At 17.9% G+C, this 26,172-nt stretch overlaps 5 protein-coding genes across 5 annotated transcripts; 4 read left to right on the top strand and 1 right to left on the bottom strand.

The window, feature by feature from the left end:
• Positions 1 to 5,505: 5,505 nt before the first annotated feature.
• MKS88_000805 (uncharacterized protein) lies at positions 5,506 to 6,470 on the top strand (the record flags this gene model as incomplete). Its single annotated transcript, XM_067219376.1, has 3 exons — positions 5,506 to 5,511; positions 5,670 to 6,188; positions 6,318 to 6,470. 3 exons carry the CDS (start codon positions 5,506 to 5,508, stop codon positions 6,468 to 6,470), a joined length of 678 nt encoding a protein of 225 aa, XP_067075586.1.
• A 3,787-nt stretch (positions 6,471 to 10,257) lies between these two features.
• Positions 10,258 to 10,799, top strand: MKS88_000806 (uncharacterized protein; the record flags this gene model as incomplete). Its single annotated transcript, XM_067219378.1, has 2 exons — positions 10,258 to 10,344; positions 10,464 to 10,799. 2 exons carry the CDS (start codon positions 10,258 to 10,260, stop codon positions 10,797 to 10,799), a joined length of 423 nt encoding a protein of 140 aa, XP_067075587.1.
• A 2,441-nt stretch (positions 10,800 to 13,240) lies between these two features.
• MKS88_000807 (uncharacterized protein) lies at positions 13,241 to 13,994 on the bottom strand (the record flags this gene model as incomplete). Its single annotated transcript, XM_067219381.1, has 4 exons — positions 13,241 to 13,322; positions 13,403 to 13,478; positions 13,680 to 13,791; positions 13,947 to 13,994. The coding sequence occupies 4 exons, from the start codon at positions 13,992 to 13,994 to the stop codon at positions 13,241 to 13,243; spliced, it is 318 nt and encodes a 105-aa protein (XP_067075588.1).
• A 6,508-nt stretch (positions 13,995 to 20,502) lies between these two features.
• MKS88_000808 (uncharacterized protein) lies at positions 20,503 to 21,321 on the top strand (the record flags this gene model as incomplete). Its single annotated transcript, XM_067219383.1, has 2 exons — positions 20,503 to 20,598; positions 20,710 to 21,321. The coding sequence occupies 2 exons, from the start codon at positions 20,503 to 20,505 to the stop codon at positions 21,319 to 21,321; spliced, it is 708 nt and encodes a 235-aa protein (XP_067075589.1).
• Positions 21,322 to 25,054: 3,733 nt separating this feature from the next.
• On the top strand, positions 25,055 to 25,914 carry MKS88_000809 (uncharacterized protein; the record flags this gene model as incomplete). The annotated part of the gene is made up of 2 exons (XM_067219390.1): positions 25,055 to 25,141; positions 25,264 to 25,914. The coding sequence occupies 2 exons, from the start codon at positions 25,055 to 25,057 to the stop codon at positions 25,912 to 25,914; spliced, it is 738 nt and encodes a 245-aa protein (XP_067075590.1).
• Between the last annotated feature and the right edge of the window lie 258 nt (positions 25,915 to 26,172).

Consider the following 26,172-nt stretch of genomic DNA (forward strand, 5'->3'; position numbering starts at 1 on the left):
TAAGCTTTATTTACATTTAAAATATATGTAAGTTATTATAGATTCAATGATACTTTATAAATTAAACTTCCTATATATATTTTAAACCATATTATAAAGTTCCTGTATATGAGAAAACTAAAAAACGTATTATATTTCAGAAAAAGCAAAAGTTTTAAAAATTGGATACATTAATTATTGCAATTATTGTACAGTTACAACAATTAATACATTATAAAATAAATAACTCATTTATTCAAAGTGTAATATTCTAGAATAAGAACTGATAATAGGAAAACATTATTAAAGTTAAAAATTACTATCCTTATATACAAGATATTGGAATACATATATATTCTATATGTTTAATGCTGTAAATTAAATAAGTATTTCAAAATATTAATATATCATATATTTTTTTTAACATTAAAAAGTTTATATAAAAAAAACTTTTAATTACTTGACTATATTAAATAATTAACGTATACATTTTGAATATTTATGAGTGAATTAGAATTATTGTATATGATTTAATGTCATTTTTTAATCATAATGTAAATATTAAAAATTTATAATATATTTTTAAAGATGTTTTATTTTGGTCCTCATTATAAAATCTATTTTAGTTATCTATATATTATTATTTACCTAAGAAGAAATAATAATTAAAAAGTGAAAAAACACATATAGTACGATTTACGTTGAATGTATAATACTTATTATAAATATAATACATTCTGAATATATTACATCTTTAGAAAACTATATAATGGAACACAATATATGGTTTTTATTTTTTAAAATTTCTGTATATATAACTTTTACTTGGATATGTCACTTTTACAATGAGAAGGTGCGAAAACTTTATTGGAATATCTTTGTATTATTTATATTATTACTGTTTATTATTATTAATCCTTTTTTTTTTTTTTTTTTGTATAAGTATATTTTTTCATTTAAATAAGAACTATTTACATTTTTTTTTCTTTTTAGAATTCTTTAAATAAATATTTAGATAATAAATGTAGTATTGCTAAAAAATTATATACAAAAAATTATCGATTATTAGCAAAATATGAGCAGGGTAAGAACTTTTTCATCGTAAATTTTTAATGAAGAAATGCCACATAATGAAATGGCACAAAAAAAGGTATAACTAATAATAAAAAAGGGACAAATGGAAAACAAAAACCCTCAAATAGTAGTTCGTTATATATTGAGGAATACGATAGAAATAATGAGAAACGTATATCTGGTATTTCTAAAGAAAAAAAGCATCCCAGTTTTTAAAAAAAAAATATTTGAAGAACTTGATTATAAAGACTACCTTAAAAACGTCAAGATAAATGATGATAAAAAATATAAATAACTATATCTTAAAAAAAAAAGAATACGAATTGCTTTACTTTTGTTATTTTTCTTGGTATAGATACTACACCTAGTGGATCTTTCATTAGAGAAAATTACAAAGGGTAGATTATTGGGTTTATTAGGCTTGTTAAACGCCAAAAATGGAACTGTAACTTGAATGTCTACTGTTGACGTAGAGAGGGGTTTGATAACGTAGTTCAACATAGGAGAATGCAGTGCATCAAAATCAATAACTCTATCAACTATTTTGTTTTATTGCTTACCTTTATATATATTTGTTGTTATATGTATTGTATGGATGGTTTATTACAATAAAAAAGTTATAAAATATGAAAATGTTAAGTTCACAAAAAGAATAAATAAGAAGTAATAAGAATTTTTCTGTAAAGATGAATTTAACATATAGTCATATATTTAGTGATATATTTAACAATTATAGCAACGAATATGTTTGTTTTATAATTACACATATATATACGGGTGTTTCATAGGGGGTAGTAGTAATGTACATTCTTATTTCTTTTGTTAATTTGAATTTTTTACTGTTTGAATAATTTTCAATTTTTATTTTAAAAAATTATTTCAGATTAAATAAATATTTTGTCTATATATATATATTCATGTTAAAGTAGATTTTATAAATAAAATATATATATGAGTTAAAATTAATATATAATGGAATAATTTATATAATTTTAGTAGTGTTTCTTTCCATTTCATTAATAATTTGCTTTTTTTTTATCAATTCTAAAATGATTATTTATTTAGGTTATATAAAAAATGTATTATAATTGTTAACCATAAATATGTTTTTTTGCATTCAGTGTGTGTACATGAATACTTATGTTTTACAATGATTTGTTTATATTATTTTTCTTTTTTTCAGAGAAAAAAGAATGTTATTATTTATTCTATAAAATATATTTTATGCGAAATAGTTATAAAAATTATTAATTGTAAAAATCGTTTTAACACACTTAATTTTTTATACAGTCTAAATGTAAAAACTTTTATATATCGAAATAATGTAATTCTTAGTTATATATTATTTTTAACTGTTTACAAACTTGGAGATTCTAAATAATTACAATTAAGTGAATTTCTTAGACCAAATGAAGTATTACTTTTGTAAATCTTAGTGCTATTTACCCAATATTTAGCAAATTACATTAAAATATATTATATTGAAAATTTATATTTAAGTATATATATATATATTCTATTTATTTTTTATATCATTAAGGGATTAAATAATTGGATAATAATTAAAAAATATTAATGGAGAGTTTGTTGAATTTTGTTCTAAATATCATTTATTTAGGATTAAATAATTGAAGGTTCATATATCATATCGTAATATAATATGTTCTATTATTTTCGTATTTTACCAAAAATTACATTAAATATATTGAAATAACATCACATAATACAAAATGTTCGGGTTATGTTATATTATAAGTTTTTTTAGACTACTTAAACACTCTAACATTAATGCCTTAATATATTTTTTTTAAATATATTCTTTATACTTTTAAAATATTATAATTTTTATTTATATTCGGAAAAGAGGATAAAACACGAATATACTTAATGAATATCTATAAATTATTACAGAAATATATAAATATTCCTATTGAGGATGAATGCTAAAAATTATGTTGAATAAATGTTAAGTATTAATAGGAAAATAGTTATATATTACGAAAAAACTATATATGTGTGTACATATTTTAAATTAAATATATAAAAATTATATAAAGGATAACGACGGATTTACAAAAAAATATATACATTAAAGTTCAGGTTATAATAAATTGTGTTTTGGAATATAAATAAATTCTCATATTTCATAATAGTAGCAAAAATAAATAAAAATAGAACAATATACTTATTATATATATTGTAACTTGATAATCTAAAAAAGCATATATTAGAGTAAAAAAAGAATTTAATAATAAATATTTTTTAATAGATAGTATATTATATATAGAGAAAATTTTATAATGAATTAAAAAATATATATATATTAATGAATATGCTTTATATATTAAATAATTTTTACTTATTATTAAGAAAAAAGTTTATGTGGTATATTTCAATATTTTTAATGTAAATATAATTGCAAAATAAAACTTATCTTTATTAAAAATTACATATATTAAAAAATATCCTTAAAAAAATTAAATTCTTTAAAAAAAAGTAAATAATTTTATTTAATGACATTTTAATAGAACATTGCATTTTTTATATTTTGAAAAAAGTTTGTGATGTATATACATAATTAATTTAGTATATAAATTTATATTATTTTTACATTAAGATCATTATTATATTTACTTAAACAAAATTATCATATTTGTAGCATAAAAAGTAAATAATAGTAAAATACATTGTAGCGTTATCGTATATAATTGAAAATAAATTTATATTTTTTTCAAATATTTGTAATTACAATATAAAGAAAAAGAATTTTAAAAAGTACTTATTTTTAGAGTATATTTTATTTTTATAATTTAATTGCAAAAATTCTAAGTTTTGTTTTGGAAAATAAATTAATCGCTTTCATAGAAAAATCACTATGAAAAAAAAAAAAAAAGAGAGAATAAAAAAGTACCTGAGACGAATTTTAGAGCAATAAGCTTTAAAAATATAATTTGCAATAATTGAATATTATATATTAGTTTATTCATTACTAAAATACATTGTCTCTATAAATTCATTATTTTTAACATTTTTGGTGTTCATTAAGGATATACAATTATGTAAAAATATTAGTAATGTTATAATATTTATATAATACTACTTTATATAAGAGAATATTATCTAACTGGTTAATTTTATTTTTGATGAAAAAATTATATTCACACAAGATAAATTTGAAGTCATTATGAACATAAAAAAATCATTTGAAGTAACACTTAATATATTACTTAAAGATATTTAGTAATATTTTATATTTACATTATTTAAAAAAAAGAAAGAAATTCCCCTTTTATACTTATGACAATTTTTCTTATACTTATATTTAGATAAATATAACATGAAATTGAGCAATATTCAGAAATATGTTAATTTTCGTACAAAATTTAGATTTTCAATATTTATATTATTGCATGAGGGCATATGACATTATTATATTTAACTTCATGGATTTTATATATGAATTATTATAAGAATTGATAATAGTAATAAAAATAATAAGAAAGTTTATATTTCTTTTTGGTTTTATGGAATAAAATGGATTTTATACTTTCTGCTATTTTATACAAAACTATAGTTTATATCATTCTAGAATTATATAATTAATCGGTACGGTATTTTTTATTTATTTGAAATTTAGTTTTCTAAAGAATATTTTATGTTATATTAATCTCTAAATTCATGAGTAAATGTTGCATGTATTTATAATAATGTAAACATAATTTTATGGTGAAATGATCAAGTAATACTTTTACAGATAAAATATACTACTGGAGCGATAGAAATGTTTGGATTAATAAATTTTTTGAATTATACGTGATAATAGGTAAAAAAATTTAAGAATTATTCAATTATTATTTTATGTCATATATATCTAACTATAAGAACAATTATATAATATATATATTACTGTTTTTTTGCTTCCGATTTATGTCCTAATAAATGATATATTAAAGCACTTAGGTTAAAATGTAGTATGGGTTTTTCGTTATCTATGAATTATTATTAAATAAAAAAGTTTATTACTTTTATTATTATTATTATTATAAATAAATTATATTTATCAAAAATACTTTGAATAAGTATTTTGAAAAAAGTAAAATTTCATAGTACGCGATATTTTCTTTGAATTCTTATTTAAATGGCACTTTATTCTTTAAGACATATATTATAAGTAATTAATACAAAAAATATATAAAGATCAATTTTCCTAGCATTTTTATATTAAAAATGGTTTTGCATTTTTTTAGTTATTAAAAGAAGTATTATTTAAAAATTTCTATGTATTTATTTTATTATTAATAATTAATAAAAAATTTATATTTTATTTTCTTAAGTTTTGCGGGAAAACATATAAATATTGATATGTTTTAACATAAAATATAAACAACTATGTGCGGGAATATTAAAATTTCTTATGGATAATTTAATCACATCTATTATTCTTTTGTAAGGATGGTGGTAAGTATATAATTATACATTTAATATACCTAAAAATTTTTATGAACTAATTTGAATATTATGACGCATATGTTATTTCTTATTAATGTCTTAAACTTTTTTTTGCACTTGTATTATTTTACTTTATTTCGTTTTATTTTTTTACTTTAACTTTTTAGAAATTAGAAACAAGTAAAAAAGAAAAATTGAGACTTTTTTTTGAAGAAGATTATGGACCTTCTGATTTTAATGAAAAATTTCCGTCATTTTCTTTATTAGAGGATAAATATAAAGATTTATATAAAATTTGTTACATACTTTATGATAATTTCAAAAATAGACAAGTATATCCAGGGTTAATTGATTGCACTGGTAGTGAATGTGGTAGTTTTAGTATTAGTGATGATGATTACTGTGAGTTATTGAATGAATGGTTAAACAACAAAAAAAATAAATATATAATTGAAGGATCTAATTGTGAAGAAAGCGCACAAGTATGGGAAAATCACATTGAGGTATTGTGGGAACAAATTAAAATATATATAAATGATAAGTTCTTGTGTGAAAGAAATAAAACTATCTATAGTTGTTCTATTTCACCTGAATTTAAGACTGCTTCACCTGATTTGAAGACTTCTTTATCTGTGGGTTTTACATTTCTGGGAACTTGTCTTATTAGTTTTTTTTTTTTGTATAAGGTATTATATGAATTATCGTTAAAAATAATAAAATTTTAGAACAAAGATTGGGCTTAATTTTTATTTAAATAATATTATTAATATATACGTACATAATATATTTCATTATTTTTTCATATTATATAATAGTTTAGTCCCCTTGGTCCCTGGATTAACAATAATATAAATAAAAAGAAAAGAATAACAAAAAACATATTTTCTGAAGAATCATCTGGATCATTAGAAAGATCTTCTAAAAATAGAGAAATTACTATAGGTTATCATTTTGTAGAAGATTCGTAATTTATATATAATGTGTTTTGGTGGTTTCTTTCATAATAATATGAAGAATGAAAAGGTTAATACCTGGAATGTTCCACTGTTCAATAAAAAAAACAATAAATAATATAATTACCATATAAGTAACATATATTTAAGTTTCAAAAATAATGCTTTACTCATATTATTATACGTTATTCATAATAATGTTATTTTGAACATAATTTATTACAAATAATTCTATAATATTACAGATTAGCAAAGAAATTTAGGATTAATATAACATATTTTACTTAATAAAATATATAATTATTTAGAAAAACATAATTAGCTATATTTCTGGTATACTATTCTCTATAAAATATTACTAAAAAGTTTATATGCCTCTTGCAGTCACTTGAATCTATAGGGGATAATATATTTTATATTGCCATCTGCTTCCGTTGTTATCATTTTTATGAGTTGAGTATTATTTTATTAAATAAATAAAAAAACAACTATAGGATATATTAATTTTAATATACAAATTTTTAATAAGTTTTCTAAAATAATTTTAAATAAATAGAAAAAAAACATGATGAAAAAATTATTTTTTCAAGAATATTAATAATATACTTTCTAGTTTAATTAAATTAAATATTTATATAAAATATATAATATATATTATGTTATGAAGTTATATAAATAACATATATTTTATTTTTTATAAATGAAATAATTATAATAAAATATATTATCATTTTTTTCAATTACTTATATTATTCATGTATTTTTACTCTATATAATAGAAACAATAATAAATAATAATATTTCTCTTAAAAAAGTAAGGAAATGATAATGAATAATTCTAATAAATATTTATCTATATATCGATGTTATATATATACATTATTATTATTCGTATTATAGATTATATATTCAGCGTAACGGTAATATCGAGAATTAATTATCTTAATATTTCTTATATATATAACTGTATATTTATATTTAATTTTAAAGTGAAATATTATTTTTACTAATACATGTGTATGGAATATATTTTCATTACTTTTCTATATATTCGTATTTAATATATTTATATATATATTTATTTTTTTACGTAAATATTTAGGAGAATTATATATAAGAAATAGGCAAAAGAAAAAAGATCGGAAATATATATGTAATGAAAAATTATTATGTGATCCATCTGTTTTATTATAACTTTATTAATTATTATGATGTATTAATTTTAATTTTATACATGTCTTCTATATAAATAAACTGTATATCTATATGAGATGAATTATTTTATTAATATTAACATTTCATTAATAATAATTTAGTTATTACTTATATTACTTTATTTATATTGTCTGGTATGTACTCATTGGAAAACACAGAATGCATATTCCATGTAATTAAATGAATATTATTTTAAAAACAAAACTATGTTGTCCAATGTAGTTATTGAATGTGGCATATTAATATAACTTATATTAATTAATTAATTTTATTAAGTATAAATAAAGTTGTCTAAAAATCAAATATTATCCTTTTTAAAATATGAAATTTCAAATGAAATATATTGTTAAATAATAGAAAATTTAGAAAATAGAAAAATAATAAATGACATAATGACGCATGAAATAATTCATAAATCTTTTGAATATATTTATAAAAATAAAGATCTATGTAAAGATAAAATAATAAGTAAACATTAACAACGTCAAATTCATTCAGCGGACGTACAATATAAATAAAATATTATATTATAAATATTGTAAAATAAAAAATGAATACGAAAGGATAACTTATAAGAGGAGAAATTTATGAAATTGATATAAAAAAAGGAATTCATGAAATTACAAATATCTTATATAATTTTTAGATAATTGGAAAACATTAAAGAATAAATAAATAACAAATAGCAATTAGCTATCTGACATTTTTCCTCATATATAATACATTTTTTTATGATTTTATGAATATCATTTTAAATTATGTTTAAATTATCATAAGTAAAAATATATACATAAGTTATATTCTTAAATTTAATAATTGTAAACATATATTATTAACATAAATTATAAATATGACTACTGATACATAATTAATTATCTTGAAAAAATTTAAGAGCATTTATTATATTTTATTGAAATAAAAAATAAATGGAACTATGAAAACTAGGTGATGAAAAAGATTAATAATTCTAAAAATTTAGAATAACAAGATATAATTTTAATATAAAGGAAAATAATTCCATATATAATGCAAAATATGCACAACTATATTACGTATTATACATAGCATATATATCGTGTGTTTTTTATAAACACGTATTTACGAAAGTAATGTTTTAAGGAAATACATAATATAATATAATTAATGTTATCATAAATAACAATAAAATCATACTATATATGTATTAAATTATTTCTAATATTTCAATATGGAAGGTATTATATATTTAGAACCACAAATAAATAAATCATTCTTATAAGAAGATACACTATTTTTTTATATTTTATCCATATATTTTATTTTTAATAACATTAAATGTCATAATATATTATTACAATATATTCATTTATGAAAATAATATATATACGCTCACAAAAGATTTTTGTTTTAGGGTGAGGAATGCTGATAAAAAATAATCAAAATCTGTTAGTGCAAAATTAACTTCTAGAAAAAATTCTATGTATCATGTTAATAATATTGAGTATTTTAGTTATTTACCAAGACAAAGAAGTATATATATAGTTATTTTTCTATTATTTTACTTTCTTTATTGTTGATTAAATTTATTTTATATAAATTTATATTATATTTTGGATATAAAATAATAAGAAAAAATATGCTTTTACACCATTGAATGAATGCAGAAATAAATTACTGAAATAGTTTTATTTTTATTACAATCCATTTAATACTAAAATTATTGTTTTGTTTTGTTTTTTTTATATTATATTATATTAAAATCTCTTCTGAATACAGATTTTTCATTAAGATATAGAGAATAGTAAGGTCGCAGAATTTATATATATTTCGTTAATAAATAGTAAGAATACGCTTAGTTATTATAATTTTCAATAATTAATATGCATAAAAAAAAAAAACCTATAATTTATTTACTTTTAAAATATATATGTTTTTATAGATTTGATGATATCATATAAATTTCACTTTTTATATATATTAAAGAGAATGAAGGAATGAGTATGTTATGATTAATATATCATAGAATGCTGTATAAAATATGTTTTCTTCATTTATTGTAATATTTATTCTATTATTATTAAATTTAATATTTCTGAGAAATAATATTTGTTTTTTAAATATTTATATAAATTAAAAAAAGAAATCAAGAAATATAGTTAAAATTTATTATTATTATTATAGTATATAAAAAATTGCATTTCCTATATTCTGTATATTCCATATACTACTTAAACTCCATATGTTGAAATATTAAGAAATCATATATTATGTTCTTATATTATCATTAGTATAAATAAAGAAAACTGTAAAAATACTATATTATACTAAATAATTATTGTATATATTTTTAATATGAATAAATGAATTCAAATTATATTGTTCAAATGAATTATATTTTTATAAATAACACTTTTATAAAAATTTTACAGTATTTATATAAAGTTACGTTTCATATATTCTGTTGTAAATAACGTTATAATTCCATAAATTTTATTAATTTTTTTATAAATTAAATATATAATTAGAGTGTCTCTTATATTAAAAATAATATTATATTATTGTTTATATTTTTCATACTAAATGCATTACAATATTGAATATCTATATAATGGGACAAAAAATTAGATTACCGTTATTTATTAAAGGTAGAATGTTAATCCATTTAGGTTGGATATATTATTATTATATTTGTATGGTATGATAATAATAATTCAGTTTATCTGTATTTCTTATATTTTTCACTATAAACTTTTATTATTTATTTTAGTGTAAGTTTGTACATTTGATTAAATTATAATTTTATTTTTTTATTAGAGCACTCTAAAAGAATCTTTGGATGAAAGTTACAATGATTGTAGAAAATTATATAAAAGAAATTTTCGTTTACTCTCAAAATATAAGAAGAATAAGGATTCAAGTATTGTATGTTTAAATGAAGTGATACGCAATGAAGTGTACGATAAGAATGACATATGTAATAATGAAAACATGAATACAGAAAAAGGAAAGCAAATGAACAGGAGTTCGTCAAAGATTGGAGGATGCAATAAATCATATATAAAAAAAAAATCTTGTGTTTTTGAAACCAAAAAATTTTCTCGTTTAGAAAAAAAAAATATTCAAAGAACTAAATTTCATAGATTTTCTTAAAAATAACAGAACTATTAGCGATAAAGTTTACAAGAAAATAGTACGTAAAAAAATTGCATTACGAATTTCATTACCATTATTACTGTTGGTATTGCTATCAATATCTATCTTATTAGATAGATTATTGGGTCGCGGACTTGTTAAAGGATTATTTGAAGTTGTAAATATATGTGCAGGGGGAACATGGAAAGAATCTTTTCTAACAATTTTGAAAGGTTCTTCATTTTCTTGGTTGTTTAATGTACCAGAAGGAGTAACGAAGTATGCTTACATAACGAGATTCTTTGCTGTTCTAATATATTGCACATCCTTTTTTATATTAGGAATAACAATTATATTAGGGATTCTTTATTACCATAAAAAAGTTAAAAAATATGAAAAAATTAAGTTCAGAAAAAGGTAAAATGTTTATTGAATAATTAGTTTCTTTTTATAATAAAGACATTAATATGAAAAAAAATATATGATATTTTTAGTTATATACTAATTAAATATAAATATAATTGCTTAAATTTTATAAATTCATTCACTTATATACAGTCTTCCCTATACAAAACTGTAAAAAGATGTATTTCTTATAATTTTGTTAATTTCAATGTTTCATTGTTTTTAAATAAGTATTCAAAAGTTTTTTTTTTTTTTTTTTTTTGCTTTATTTACTATAATGTCTTAATATATTAGTATTTATTTATGTAAATTCATTTAAGCTATATATTTATATATGCTTTTAAATAAACATAAGAACAATTTTTAAAATTTTTGATGTAGTATATTTACACTTAGTAAATTAGAGGTTTATACTCGTCAATTAAATATTTGATATTTTAGTTACTTATTTATGAATAAAACAAGAATATTTAAAGAAGATAAATTCAGAAAGAACTTTATGTTGTTGATACAAACATTAATTAATAATATTCATCTAGTATAGTGTGAATATTCGTTAACTGTAGGTTATTTAATGTAAATATATATTTTATTATATATGTTGTCCATTAAAGGTGGAAATAATGCGTATATAATTGATAAGATTTATTCAAATATTATATATATCTTAATAATAGTTTAAGTAATATAATCTTATTATTCATTATAAATAATATATATTAATTATATCTAGTGCAAAAAGATATAAGTTTTTTTTTTGCATTATATTAAGAAATCATTATTTATAATTAATATACGTAATGCACTTATTTTTATTTACTGTTGTACCTTAATACCATGTGCAGAATTTAGATATTATTATAAAGCATTTTTCAATGTAAAATAATATTATATACTAAATTTTTTAAAAGCAAAGAAATAGTAAAAATAAAAAAAAAAGATAAATAAAAAAAAAATTTATTATTTTTCTACTAGTCTTAGTTTTACATATCAGTTCAATATACCAGAACATAAATTTATGTGCTTAACATTAATTTTTTTTAAACATTGTTAATTTTTAAATATAATAAAATTTATATTATATTTTACATAGGTGGAATAATAATGAAATAATAAATAAAAATAAACTCTCTTATTTTGATTATAAATATATTGCACGTATAATTTAATACAGTAAAAAGAAAATTAATTTTATTAAAGGAAAAATAAATTTAACTTGGTCACATAATTAAACTTATAAAGCATGTTAAACAATTTAAAAAGTTATTAAGTACATACCTTTAGGAAAAAATTTTTATAATGGAATTTTCACAATGTTTTTTTAGAAGAGTTATGTATTAAATTTATATATTATCAAATAAAAGAAAAGTAATATCAAAAAAAAAGAACATAGAATGTTTTTATAAAATTCAAAAGATAAGGAGTATTTATATTTAACATAGTCTAAAAATAATTTATTTTACCTAAGGTATGAAATAGTATGTATTTGAAACTATTTAAAAACAAAAACAAATAACAGAAAAAAAAACAGAAAAAACAAAATACGTAGGAAAATTTTGATGGTTTAAAGAAATGACTCATTAAATAAATAAAACCATATGAATTGTACATTATTATATTAATTTTATCAAATATTTATATTAATATACTGAACACGTATAAACAGGATTGTATCATATATATATTTATACTAGACTTCATGATAAGAACAAAATTTTCATTAAAATTACGCTATTTCTGTTAATTTAAATATTTATATAAATCTAATTGTGTATAATGTATATATAAATGTATATTAGAGTATATGTATTAAACTGATGTGAGTGAAAAATACAAAATAAAAATGGAACATGCAAAAATTTATAAGCATTACGAATATAAATTTTTCGTACTATGTGTAAAAATATGTATGATATAAAATACCTTACATATAATAAAATAACTATTAAAAAGTACATCTTTTAAATATGTAATGTAATTTACTATAAATTATCTTGATTTAAAAATTATTTTTATAAAACCAATATATTTTATAAAACTAGGGTACTTGTGACTTACTTGTACAGATCTATATTTAAATCCTTCAAAATAACGTGTGCTAACAAAACTAATCTTATAGAATACATATTCTGTAACCTAAAAGAAGTAACAATTCAATATCTTATCCTATATAAAAGAGAAGTTCATATATTGCAAATAATATTGGTGAAAGATACCATAAAGCTATGTTCTTTAGTAAGATCTTAAAATTTTCTTTTATACCACGTTTTTTATTTTTTATAAAATAACTATCTGCGGAAGAAAAAGACTTGAATATTTCAGTTTCCACTATTGTATCAAGTTTTTAATATATATAAACCTTATCTTGATTATCAAAATTTTGTTTTTGGGTATTTACTAACTTTGTTCCTTATAATGTTTTAGTTTGTGTTGTTTCACAATGTAATGTCTCATCAGTTTCATTATATTCTTTCCGTTATTATAAATCTTTACCAATGACTTTCTCATCCATCATTTCATCATCTGAATACGATAATAGTATAGATGTTGAATTTGATGCACCACATAATTTGAACTTTCCCTTCAATGATTTAATATAGATTATCTAAAAAAGAAAAAATAAGTAATAAAATCTTTTATTAATATAAATATATATTTCAATAAAGAAAAATTAATTTTTTAAGAAAAAAAAAAAAAAAAATACTCCTAATTATTATTTAAATTGTTATCATAGATATGGCATTCCTATAAAAGTATGACAGAAGTAAAAATTATTTTGAAAGACAAAAACTTAATTTGTTCCTCCATTAGAGTGAGTTTTCTACGTTATCTTAAATGATGTAAGGAAAATGGTAATTACACTTTTATGTAATTAATTATAAATGTCGTTATTATACTATAAATTATAATTTGTTTTAAAAATTTTCCTTTTATTTTTTTTTTTAAATATATTTTATTATTTTATACCTCTTTAATTATATTAATTTATATGAAAAAAAATTGAGGTATTAAAATATATATATATATCCTATTGTATGTCATAAATTTTATTTATGATAATGTATTTAATTAAATTAATTTAAATGGAGTTGTTTAATAAATGTAAAATATATATAATACTTATAGAAGTAGTCATTAATTTTATAATATTTTAGGATTTTTTGTTATAATAATAAAAGTAAAGAAAAGATAACATAAAAATACTCTCAAAATAAATGATCTAAAAATTTTGGTATTTTATTTTAAATAGATAAGATATGAAATGAAAATATAAAATTTTCTGTGTATATAATTAAAAACATAAACTGTAAATGTGAATTCTTACATTTAACCAACAATTTTAATTTTAGTGAAATGGTATTTTATCATCTGTTAGATTCATTTATATAATAAAATTAACTATTAAAAATATATTAAACGGTTACAATAAGATTATAGTATATTTTTTAATAAAATAATTACCTATCTAAACGTAGGTACCATATCCTTCTTTAAAGAATGACACTGAAATAAAAAATTAATAGTTATTATTTATTAACTGATTACTCATAAATTCTATAAAAATTAAAAATTTATATCTTTTATTAATATATTACAACTCCATAAACATGTATATATATTTTTATGCATTTTTTTTTTTTTTATAGCTACATAAGCATAATGAGCGTCGATAAATGTATATTATTATTTAGCTTACATTATGTAAAATTACATACATACAAATTATTTTATAAAATATCAATATAATAATATTAAAAAAAGAAAAAGATAATATAAATAATATTTAGATATATAAAAGCATTGCATAGAACTACAAAAATTCAAAAATATTTTAAGTATGTAGTGCGTAAATGTAATATATAAAGTAATATTATTAGAAAATGTAAAGGAAGAAAATAATAAAAAAAATGTACAAAGATTATATTCTATTCTGTTGTTCAATAACTTAAGAAATTGAAAAATTGGATTTTTTTTTTCTTTATTTGTTTATATTATCTAGAAAATACTAAGTAATAAGCAAAATTAATGAATAAATATAATAAAAACATAAATGAGGTATTCCATGAAAAATACATTAATTGAAATAACATTTTGTATCACGATGTTTATAATGATTATTTAATATATTTGGGAAAATATTAATTTTAAAATATTATATTTTATGGAAATATTATTGTCACAGTTTAAAATTAATTTTTTGTTACATATGTTTTTAAAATATTTTGCCTTAAAAAATGTATTAGTAAAAAAAAAAAAGGATAGAAAAATATTGTTAAAATTAAAAAATTAATTATATATAATAAAATAAAAAAGACATAATAATATTTCAATTTCATACTCAAATACATATTTATATTGTGTTTTCATGTAAAAAAGAATGCTAACTTAGTATTTTTTAATCGTTCCTATTTATTTGACTGTATTGAATTTGATTATTTAATGAAACTATTCATTCATAAATTACCCTAAAGCATATTAACAGTCAACTATTTATAGATATCTATGTATTTAATTTATTAAAAAAACAAAATAAGAAATCTTTTATTAAGTAAATTTGTAAAATATGTTCTAAAAAAAAAAATTTTAATAGTTTTGTATTTTTAATTTAATAAAAATAAATTTTCATAATATTAATATTAAAATGAACTGATTTCATGTAAATTAAAGCTGTAAAATGTGTACAATAATTTTTTTCTTATTTTCAAGTTATAAAATAATTATGAAAGGAAACATTATAGTTTTTTGAAATTTACAAAAATTCTTTGATATTTTATGTATACTCATTCTGTCATATCGAAATATATTTATTAAAAAAAATTATAGCTTAAAATTAAACTTTTAGGAATAGAAACAAGTCTTAACGTATCATACACCTCGTAAATGTAAATAAAATAAAGTTCTCTCTTCTATGTGTTATAGATATAATGAAATAATTATATTTTTTTAAAATTATTAACTCAATAATATTTGTTAATTGTAATTATATAAATTGAAAATACATATTATTATGTAAGGACATAGTTGTAATTTTTTTGTAATATTTTAGGAATTTTATTTAATTTTTCTATTTTGTGTTAATACATTTTTTTTTTTTTTTTTTAAATATATGTTGAAAATTATTTTATGATACTGATGTATATATATTACGTTTATTTAAAATGAATACAAATTTAATTATAATTAATAAGAATTGTTGAAGCTTTTATAATAGTATTATAAATATATAATATTCTTATTTATTTAAAATATAATATTTAATGTTAATATAGATAACATTTTGAATATGTGAATTATTGACTTAATATAAGCTAGTAGATTGTAGAAGTTATAAAGACTAGACTAATACACCACAAAACCAGAAATATAAGTAAAAAGAATTCTATTTAAGGAAAAGCAGATTAAATAAAAATTTATTATTTCTTTTTTTATTATTTAATATATATAAATGCACAATATAAAATGTGGTTTTTTTACTGAAAAAGACGCTTACATTTTAAAATTTATAATACCTCATAATTCATGCTAGATTTTAAGAGCATCAATACATAGTAATGCTGTAAAAAAGTTTTAAAGAATAATATATCTTCCAAATAAATAAAAAGTTTTATTTGATTATCAATTAGTTTTACGTTTACGTATATTCCTTTAGTTATATATAGAGAGCAAAACCATGTCATACAAAACATTTCTATTTATATGTAATTTAACAAATAAAGCAATAATGGATATTTATATAGATTACCTTAAAGTATAATAAATGTTGCTTTTTAAATATTTATAATAATATTGTTAATTCTATTAGATTAAATAATACGTTGTATATATAATATATTTAGTAAAAACTTCACAGCGCCCGCACTGAATTATCAAAGTACGATTTAACAATTTATCACATATCGGTAAATTTAATTACAATAGCATAAAGGTTATTACTTGTGTATTAATTACATGATGATATATAAGTTATTTTTACCAGTTTTTATACTACAAGGTGAAATATTTATTTTAGAATATATGTATTGATAGTGTTTAAGACATTTATTTATTGAATTTTCGTTATATATTTTATAGATAAATTTTTCAAAAATAAATGTTAAATACCATAACTACGTTAATGATGAGTAATAACATTAATATTTGATATGTGTTTAATATAAACGAATTTTTATAATTTTACTATCTCTTTTTCATAATGAATAAACTTCAATAAAATAATTATTTTTTAATTTCTTTTTCTTTTTTTTTTAGCATAATAAATTTGACCTCTATTACTCTTTATATTAAATTTTTATAGTTCTGCTAGAACCATATTCATTTGTATAATATCTTGTTTGTAATATTATCACTGATCAAATTCATGCTAACATTATTTTAATTTGCTCTATATTTAAAATATATTTTAATTAAATTATTCACAACTTTTTTATGAGAAAAAATATATCTATTAATGAATATTTATAAATTATTATTTGATTTGGTATTATTTGTTATATAATGACTGCTACCATAAGAATATGTGTGATTAGTTTCAGAAATATTTATAGGTATTTGTTCATTTTTTTCATTAAGATAAATCTAAATATTTACTTTTTTATTGCTGAATATGGAAGAAACATCTAGATAAGGTAAACTTATTTTAGAAAGATTACAACTTCGTAAATACAACACTGCTATACAGTAATTGTATTTCGTATTAAATTAAAGGGATTGTAGAAGTGCATTCATATTTTAAATTGGAATAATTTATAATATTAAAATAGGAAAAGTTAAGAAAAAGCGTGTGATAAATGATAATGTAATTAGTAGAAAATAATAGATAAATTCACATCTGGTAACATAGGAAATATTTTTTCTAGTGATTGTTACCGACGAATGGATTTTTCAAAGGAATTTAAATATATTTAAATCGTGTAACCCCCTGAGCATCATTAACAAATTTTAGAAAGGTACTGTTTTTAGTTTGGATATATGTGTTCTGTAAGCATCATATTCATTTTTAATGTTATGTGCTTCCGTAAGAAAAATATTTCAATTTTGTTAGATACATTCATTGATATGACTGCTTTATAATAAGTCATATTTTTCATCATAGACGAAAAGATATTATATATGTATTGTATTGATGGAACTTTTTTGAAGCTGCAAAACATGTGACATATATGAAATATTATAGAAAAGGAGATAATTTAAAATATTTTTTGTTTTATTGTATAAGTGGTAAAACTTAAGTTTCTCCATGTAAATTATATCGATAACATTACTTGAATTACATTCAATAATAATACAGTATTTAAATGAATACTTTATTTCATGCGCATTTAATATTTTATAGTTAGTATAAATATGAAAATAATCTTCTGAAAACTCAAAATTATTATTTTTTTATATTTAACTTATTCAGTATTATTTAATAACATTCTTAATTAAATATGAAAAAGCTATAGCGCGAAATGCACTTAAGTTTTATTGAGTTATATATATGTGTAGGAATACAACTTTCTTGTAGTATGTTCACATCATAAGTAGAAAATTAAATAGTTTACTAGAAAATTAGTCTATTTCATTATGATTTCTTAATTGAGGATAGACAGAAATAATTTATACAAATAAATATTTAATTTTTAAAGAATAATCTCAAGAAATGTTTATAATCATTAAATGTTAATAAAAAGATATATTGAATTTAGTAGTATATAATTTTCATGATTTTATAATATAATTTTTTTATTTTTCATAATTTATTTAATGATTTATATATATGGATTGGTATAAAATTTTAAATACTTTATTTTATACTATATATAGAAATATTAACTAAGGAAAAAAGATACATGAATAAAATGTACTAGAACCTATAGGAAACTAAATATGATATTACATAAATATAAGTTTGACAGTAAAATTAACTTAAAACAATAGAAATACAATAATTTAATTTTTGTAAATATAGTTTTTTTTTTTTTTTTAATATTTTAACATATTCCTAAGGAGAGTAATATATTAAAAGAAAATAAAGCTTCATATTAGATAATTAGATTAATTTCGTAATTACATAATATTTTTATAATTTATTACTTTTTGTCTGTTATAATATATAGAGAACATAAATGTATTAACAGAAAGCAATACTAATGTTAAAAATATTTTTATGAAAATATTATTTCATATTAATTGGGATGCATCTTATAAATATGCTCCTATTATAATATATTGTAAATGAATAAACAAAATATAATTTATTTGTTCAATATATATTAGCTGTAAAATTGTTAAATCACATATTTCGCTAAATTATATTACTATATTTTATTAATTATTATGTAAATATAGTACCACGTATATAATATTCATACTGTACATATATTTCATTCGAAATACCTTTAATTTGATGCTATTAAATTCAAGATATTTATAGTAATATTTTTTAATTATTTTTTTTTTTTAATTTATTGATATCTCTTTTAAAATTATAAATATTATTAATAATAAATGTATAAATAAATGTATGAATTTTAAAATTATTTGCTTAAAAATAATGGTATAATTAAGATTTAATTACAAATTATAATTTTCAAAAATTATGATATAAATATAAAAACACTGTTTTTCTAATTTGCCTTTATAATTCGTTTTTATATTATTAAATAATATACTAAATTTAAAATTTTTTAAATTTATAAAATAAATTATAAAAGATACAAGTTTTATAATAATATCACATAAAACTTGTGAAGAAATGTTTTTTTCGTTTATTTTTACTGCTATTATATTTTTATAACATTTAATATTTTTTAAGAATAATAGTCATTTTTTCCAAAATATCGTTTTTATAAAAAAAGAATCATTATTATGAGAAAGCATTTAAATTGACAGTCTTTTTCTTACTATACAGAACACTGTATAATATATATTTTGTAAACTATATATTTAGTTTAAATTGAATATTTTCAAATAGTATTAAATTATATATATGTATTTTTTTATTTTAATTTGAAAAGGGTTAATAATTTAATTAGTGTACTATATTAAATAACTATATTATATATTTTAAATATTTATAAAAGAATCAAAAGTATGTTACGTTAACTGATCATTGTTTTTCATAAACAATATTAAGGTCAAAATTTAAAAATAAATTTAAAGTTCTTTTACATTTTAAGTGCTGTAAAATAATTATATTTATTATATGTGTATTATTAATTTATTATTATGATAATATAAAAAAAAATATAGTCATACTTTTTAATTGAAAAAATAGTATAATATTTTTAATTTTTTTGATCAATCCCATATTACTCTATTAGAAATCTACATTATGCAGCAGAAAATTAAGTTTTTTTTTTTTATTAAAATTTCTACGTTTATCCTTTTATCATGGATATATCATTTAACAGTAATGAGATTTGATAAGGTTAATAAACGATAATTGCATTATATATATTTTTCAATTATTTTGTTTTTATTAATGCTCATTGATAGCATTTACTTTTTTAATAAATGAATATTTACTTTATTTTTTTAGAGTAACCTTTATAAATATTCGGATCAGAAGCACAATGTCTATAGACAATTAGATACTAGAATTTATAGAATAGTATCAGAAGATAAAAAGATAAAACATTCAAATAATGGAATATACAAAGAAAAAAATATATCTAATAATAAAAAAGAGACCATACAATATAATAAACAACCATGTAAAAGATCATTAAAAAATGGAAGAGATATTGAACATGCTAAGAACAATAAATTTATTGAAGATTCTAAAGGAAATATATATTTTAATAAACGTATATTTAATAAAAATTATTATTTAAGGAATGTTAGAAAATTTGCAAATGCTGATTTTAAGTTTTTAAGAGAAAGCATACAAATGAAAGATGATTGGTTTTTTTATTTACTTTTCTTGCATTTAATTTCTATACCAGCAACTTTTATATTTATTTTTGATATAAATATATGTAAAGAATGGTGGTATTTACCAGCATTCGCTCTAATATGTATATTACAATTTGTAGTTATAGTAGTGGCTTCTTATATCTACAGAAAAACTGTAAAATGTGAAAAATTAAGACATATAAAAAGTGATATGCATAATACAGCATATCCTTCTTTAAGTAAATTACTTTTTTAAAACTATTAAATTCTATAATTTACTAATTTATATACATAAATAACAAACACATCTATAATTTCAGAGATTTAATGGGAAATCTGCAGGTTACCAGATTTCTCATGCCGCAGCAGTAGTAATGTACCCTTTTAATATTTTTGTTAATTTGAACTTTCTAATGTTATTAGCATTTAATTTTAAATTATATTTTCGGTTTCACACAAAATTGTGATTTTTATAATGGTTCTGTATATAACTAGATTGTTTTTGAATAACACACATATATGCTTTTGAATTAATATATAATTGCAAAATCTTTATGTTTTCATTAATATCTGTTTCAATTTATATTTGTAACTGTAAAAAATAGTGTTGATTATTTTGTCTTATTCTAGTCTTAAATTAATATTTCCTGCTAAAATTAAAAGAATATATGGTTATTTTTTTTAAGTATAAGCATATCTGGTTTTTCATATAAAGTAACTAAATTAATGACTATTTTTTTATTGTTACATACATGTACATATATTTTTGTATGTACATAACAAATTAATTATGAGCTAAATCAGTCTAATAACAATAGATTTTTTTTTTTTATTTAAAAGATAAATATATTTTATAAGAGATAAGAATAAATTAAAAAAAAAAAAAATAATTAAACTTAATAAATTACATTATATAAGTGACGTTCAGTACTATATATGATAATTAGTTTCTATTTATTTTGATTAGTTATCTTTTAATTATTTTAAAATAAATTGTTAAATCAATAATAAAATTTCTTTATAAGGAACAACATGGTATGCCATATTTACGATGTTCTAAACTGTAAAAGATATATTGTAAGCATAAGTATTGTTCTCTTTAGTAATTTTATTCTTATAGAAGCTTTGTTGAATTATAAATTTTATTACATTTTTGCATTATTGAACTTTAAAAATTCCGGTTAATAGTAGGTTCCACGATATAATGTAATATAGAATGCTAGTTTAATTTTATTTTTAATTGTTTTTGAATGATCCCTCTTTCTAACATATATATATAAGAAAAGAAATAAATTTTTAATGAATTAAACTAGTTATTTTATATATACATTTTCTACATTTTCATATTTATATTTTTTGAGTTAAACTTTTTATAATAGACGAATAAATTTAATTTTATTTATATATTTTTTTGTTATTATTATATTTGTTAAACATACATAGACTTATATACTATAAGAATGTGTTAAATATGCTTTCAATATATTTTATTAATTAAAAAAAAATTAATGTTAATAATGTACTGTAGTAAAATAAGAAAAATATTAATATAAAGAAACATTAGATGAAAATAGAAATTTTATTCATTTTTGTGATAAGTTAAAGTACATAATTTTCTGGTGATATATTCTTGTGATTCTCTTAGTGATGCATAACATAGTTGAACAGAAGAAATATATTTATAGTAAATATCAATGTAAAACGGTTATTTAATGAAGCAACAGGAAAATAAAATTTTGTGTAAAAATATATATGTAGTATATTATTGGTTATTTTTAAAGAGTATACTGGAATAAAGACCTTCATATACATTATAATTATATAAAATTAATAACATTATTTTTTAGAGGAAGTATTGCTAATTATTGTAGAACTCATTTCGAAGATAAATGGTCATTATACGAGATAATAAATCTAGAAGAAGTCAAAAAGTGTTAATATATATATATTTCATATACAATACATTAATATTTTATACGAACAATAAAGATCAAATTAGTTATTTCAAGGTTTTGAGTTTGGCTTACATTTTGAAAATATCGAAAATCTTTTGCGTTATTTAATTTTAAGTAGAAAAATTTTGTGGAAAATTATCAATTTTGTGCTTTACTAGGTTGTTTCAATGAATAGGAAAATTTTTATAATTATCATAGTATTATTATTCATAAATAATTTTGATTTATTTCTATTTTATAAAAATATATTTAAATATTTATTATAAAATAAAATTATGACAAAAAGTATTTTTATTTTTATTCTTTACAATACTAAACAGATAAATCATTTGATATTTTTATTATACAAAAGAGAAAAAAAAAAGTTTAGGAAAAATGACTATAATATAAAATAAATGTAAAGTTAAAAAACTAACATAATATCATTGTATAAATGATATTTATATTTTTTTGTAACTCATTTATTAATATACGTATTACAAAATTCTACTTTATCAATGTTTAAGAGTTGTCCCATGTTTTATATAAAAAAATTTGTTTAATTATTTAGAATATATGTTTTGGAATTCATAAAAGCGTATAAAAAACAATGTATATGTATCATTATGAATATTATAATATATACATTAATGTAATTGAATGACATATTATTATTATATCAAAATTTCCAACTTGATTTAGTAAATAAAAAAAAGTATTTATCTATAATAACTATTTTTATTCATAATTTTTAATTATATTAGTTTTTTTCTTATAATTTTTAACTTACAGTAATAAACATAATTTTTATTATCATTTTGTTTTATTGATAATAATAATATTTTTTTTAATAAACTAAGATTTTTATTACTATTAATTCTATTGTAAATATAATTAGAGTAAAATTTATATGATATATAATAATATTTTCGTTATAAGAATTATTGGTATTATTTGTAAATATTAATTTTTTTTATTTCTTTTTAAAAATATGTTAATAAAAGTATGTATTAAAATAAGATTACACAAATTTTTTCTAAATTATTTCATATACAACATTAGTAAATTATTTATATTTGTAAATATATTTTATAATCCTTTTATATATCTTATATATATATTTTTTGTTTCTTTCATTAGTAAAAAAATATTTTTATTAATATCTTTAATATTATTGATCTGCAAAAAATGCTAATATACTACATAACTTTTTACCCCCTTTTTTTTTATTATATTAATATTTTTCTTTATATATATTTATTTACATTTTTAGAAGGAACAAGTATGGAAATTAATAATTCTTTAATATTCTATTAAATAATAAAAAATTGCACTGTGAATTAAAAATAATTGATAACATTGTAAAATTATTATAGAAAAATATAGATCATATTATTGTAGTAGCTTATAAAACATAGGTAAAAACACAGATTTCCATATATAAAAATAAATTTTATTTTATTAATACAGAATAATTTATAAAAGTATACGCATTTTTTTATATAAATAATAATGTTTACTTTAAATAATTAAAAACAATTTCATACTTTCATCTACTTGTTTTATAATGTTCATTATCGTATTAGTTAATATTATTCATCTATAGAAGAAAATTCTTCAAATAAATATATAAAATAAGAATTATTTCTTAGGAACCATGTAAATGTTCTTAATTAACTTCTGAATATATTAAGTATATATTTTCTACGAGTTATACTTTATTTTGAATAAAAAATAATTTTGTATCCCCGAATGAATAATTTTTGCTGTATATCCAACTTATTTAATATTATACTTCTACTTATTATTTTATTGTATTTTGTTTTTATTTTTATGTAAAATCTCAATATATAGAAATTATACCAAATCAACTTTTAAGTTGTGTTTTCTTCATAAAATTTGGTATATGTTGTATATATATAAATTCATTTTATTACTATTAAAATAAAACAAAAAGAATAAAAAATAATATAAGTTTATTTTAACATTTAAAGGAATTAAAATATAATTAATATTATTATTAGTCAATATATAATAGCATTAAAAAACTATACAATGAATAAAAATATTAAGTCCCTTTTATTTAATAAAATCGTTGGATTTACCCTTTTAAATTGGATATGCTATTATAAAAATAATAAAGTATTATTATAATATTTCTTTTTTTTTTTGGCTGGTTTATATTTTTATTTTTAAAAATTATATTTTCTTAGTATAGAAATATATATACTTGTAAATAATAAATGTTTACATACTTTTTTTAGTATATCTCTTGTAAATCTATGAATAAGATGAATAAACTAGGGGCATATTCAGGTTTTATAAATAATAGAATACTATCAGAGAGTTCATTGAATATAATATCATCTGGAGATTCATTGAGTGATGAGGAAGACAATATATTAGTAGATGAAGAAAAAGATATATATAAAAATGGCAAAGACTATAAATCACGAAAAAAAATAATAAAAGAAATTTTATTAAAAGCTGAGGAAAGAAATAAATTATTAAGAAAAAAAAAATATACTTTACTTAATAAAATAGATTCATATTATGAAAAAAATATATTCAATGAATTAGAATGCATAGATAAAATGAACAATAACAGCAAAAATGATAAAACTGCTGCAAGAAGAATGCTACGTAAGAAGGTAGTTTCAAATATTACAGCACCACTTTTAGTTTTTTTTATAGGAATAGTATTTTTAATATGTTTTTGGGCATTAATCGAATATATTGGAGTAGAAGGAGGCCAAGGTGTACAAACAACGATCAGTACTGTAGCACGTTGGCTATCATTAGTAATATCAGTAGTTTTAATATTTGGAGCTATCTTAGTTGTATTATATATTAATTATACATTAAGAAAAATTAAAAAATTTAAAATAAAAAAGGAAAATATTCCTAATATTTAATATAATAGTGTTAATTCCTTTGATAAAGAAAATATTTCATATATAATAATAGATGTATTATACTTTAAAATAAAATATAGCTAGGAAATGTACATACAATTACATAATTATTATTGGGCCATGTATAAATACTTAACTATTTCGATATAAAATAAAAAAATATGTAATTTTAATCATAAATTAATTGTTTAATTTTTTTGGATTAGTGTTACAAGTAATTATCTGAACTTAGTATGTTGTCATAATATATATATGTGT

Source organism: Plasmodium brasilianum, chromosome 2 (genome assembly GCF_023973825.1).
Source record: "Plasmodium brasilianum strain Bolivian I chromosome 2, whole genome shotgun sequence".
Taxonomy (NCBI): Eukaryota; Apicomplexa; class Aconoidasida; order Haemosporida; family Plasmodiidae; genus Plasmodium; species Plasmodium brasilianum.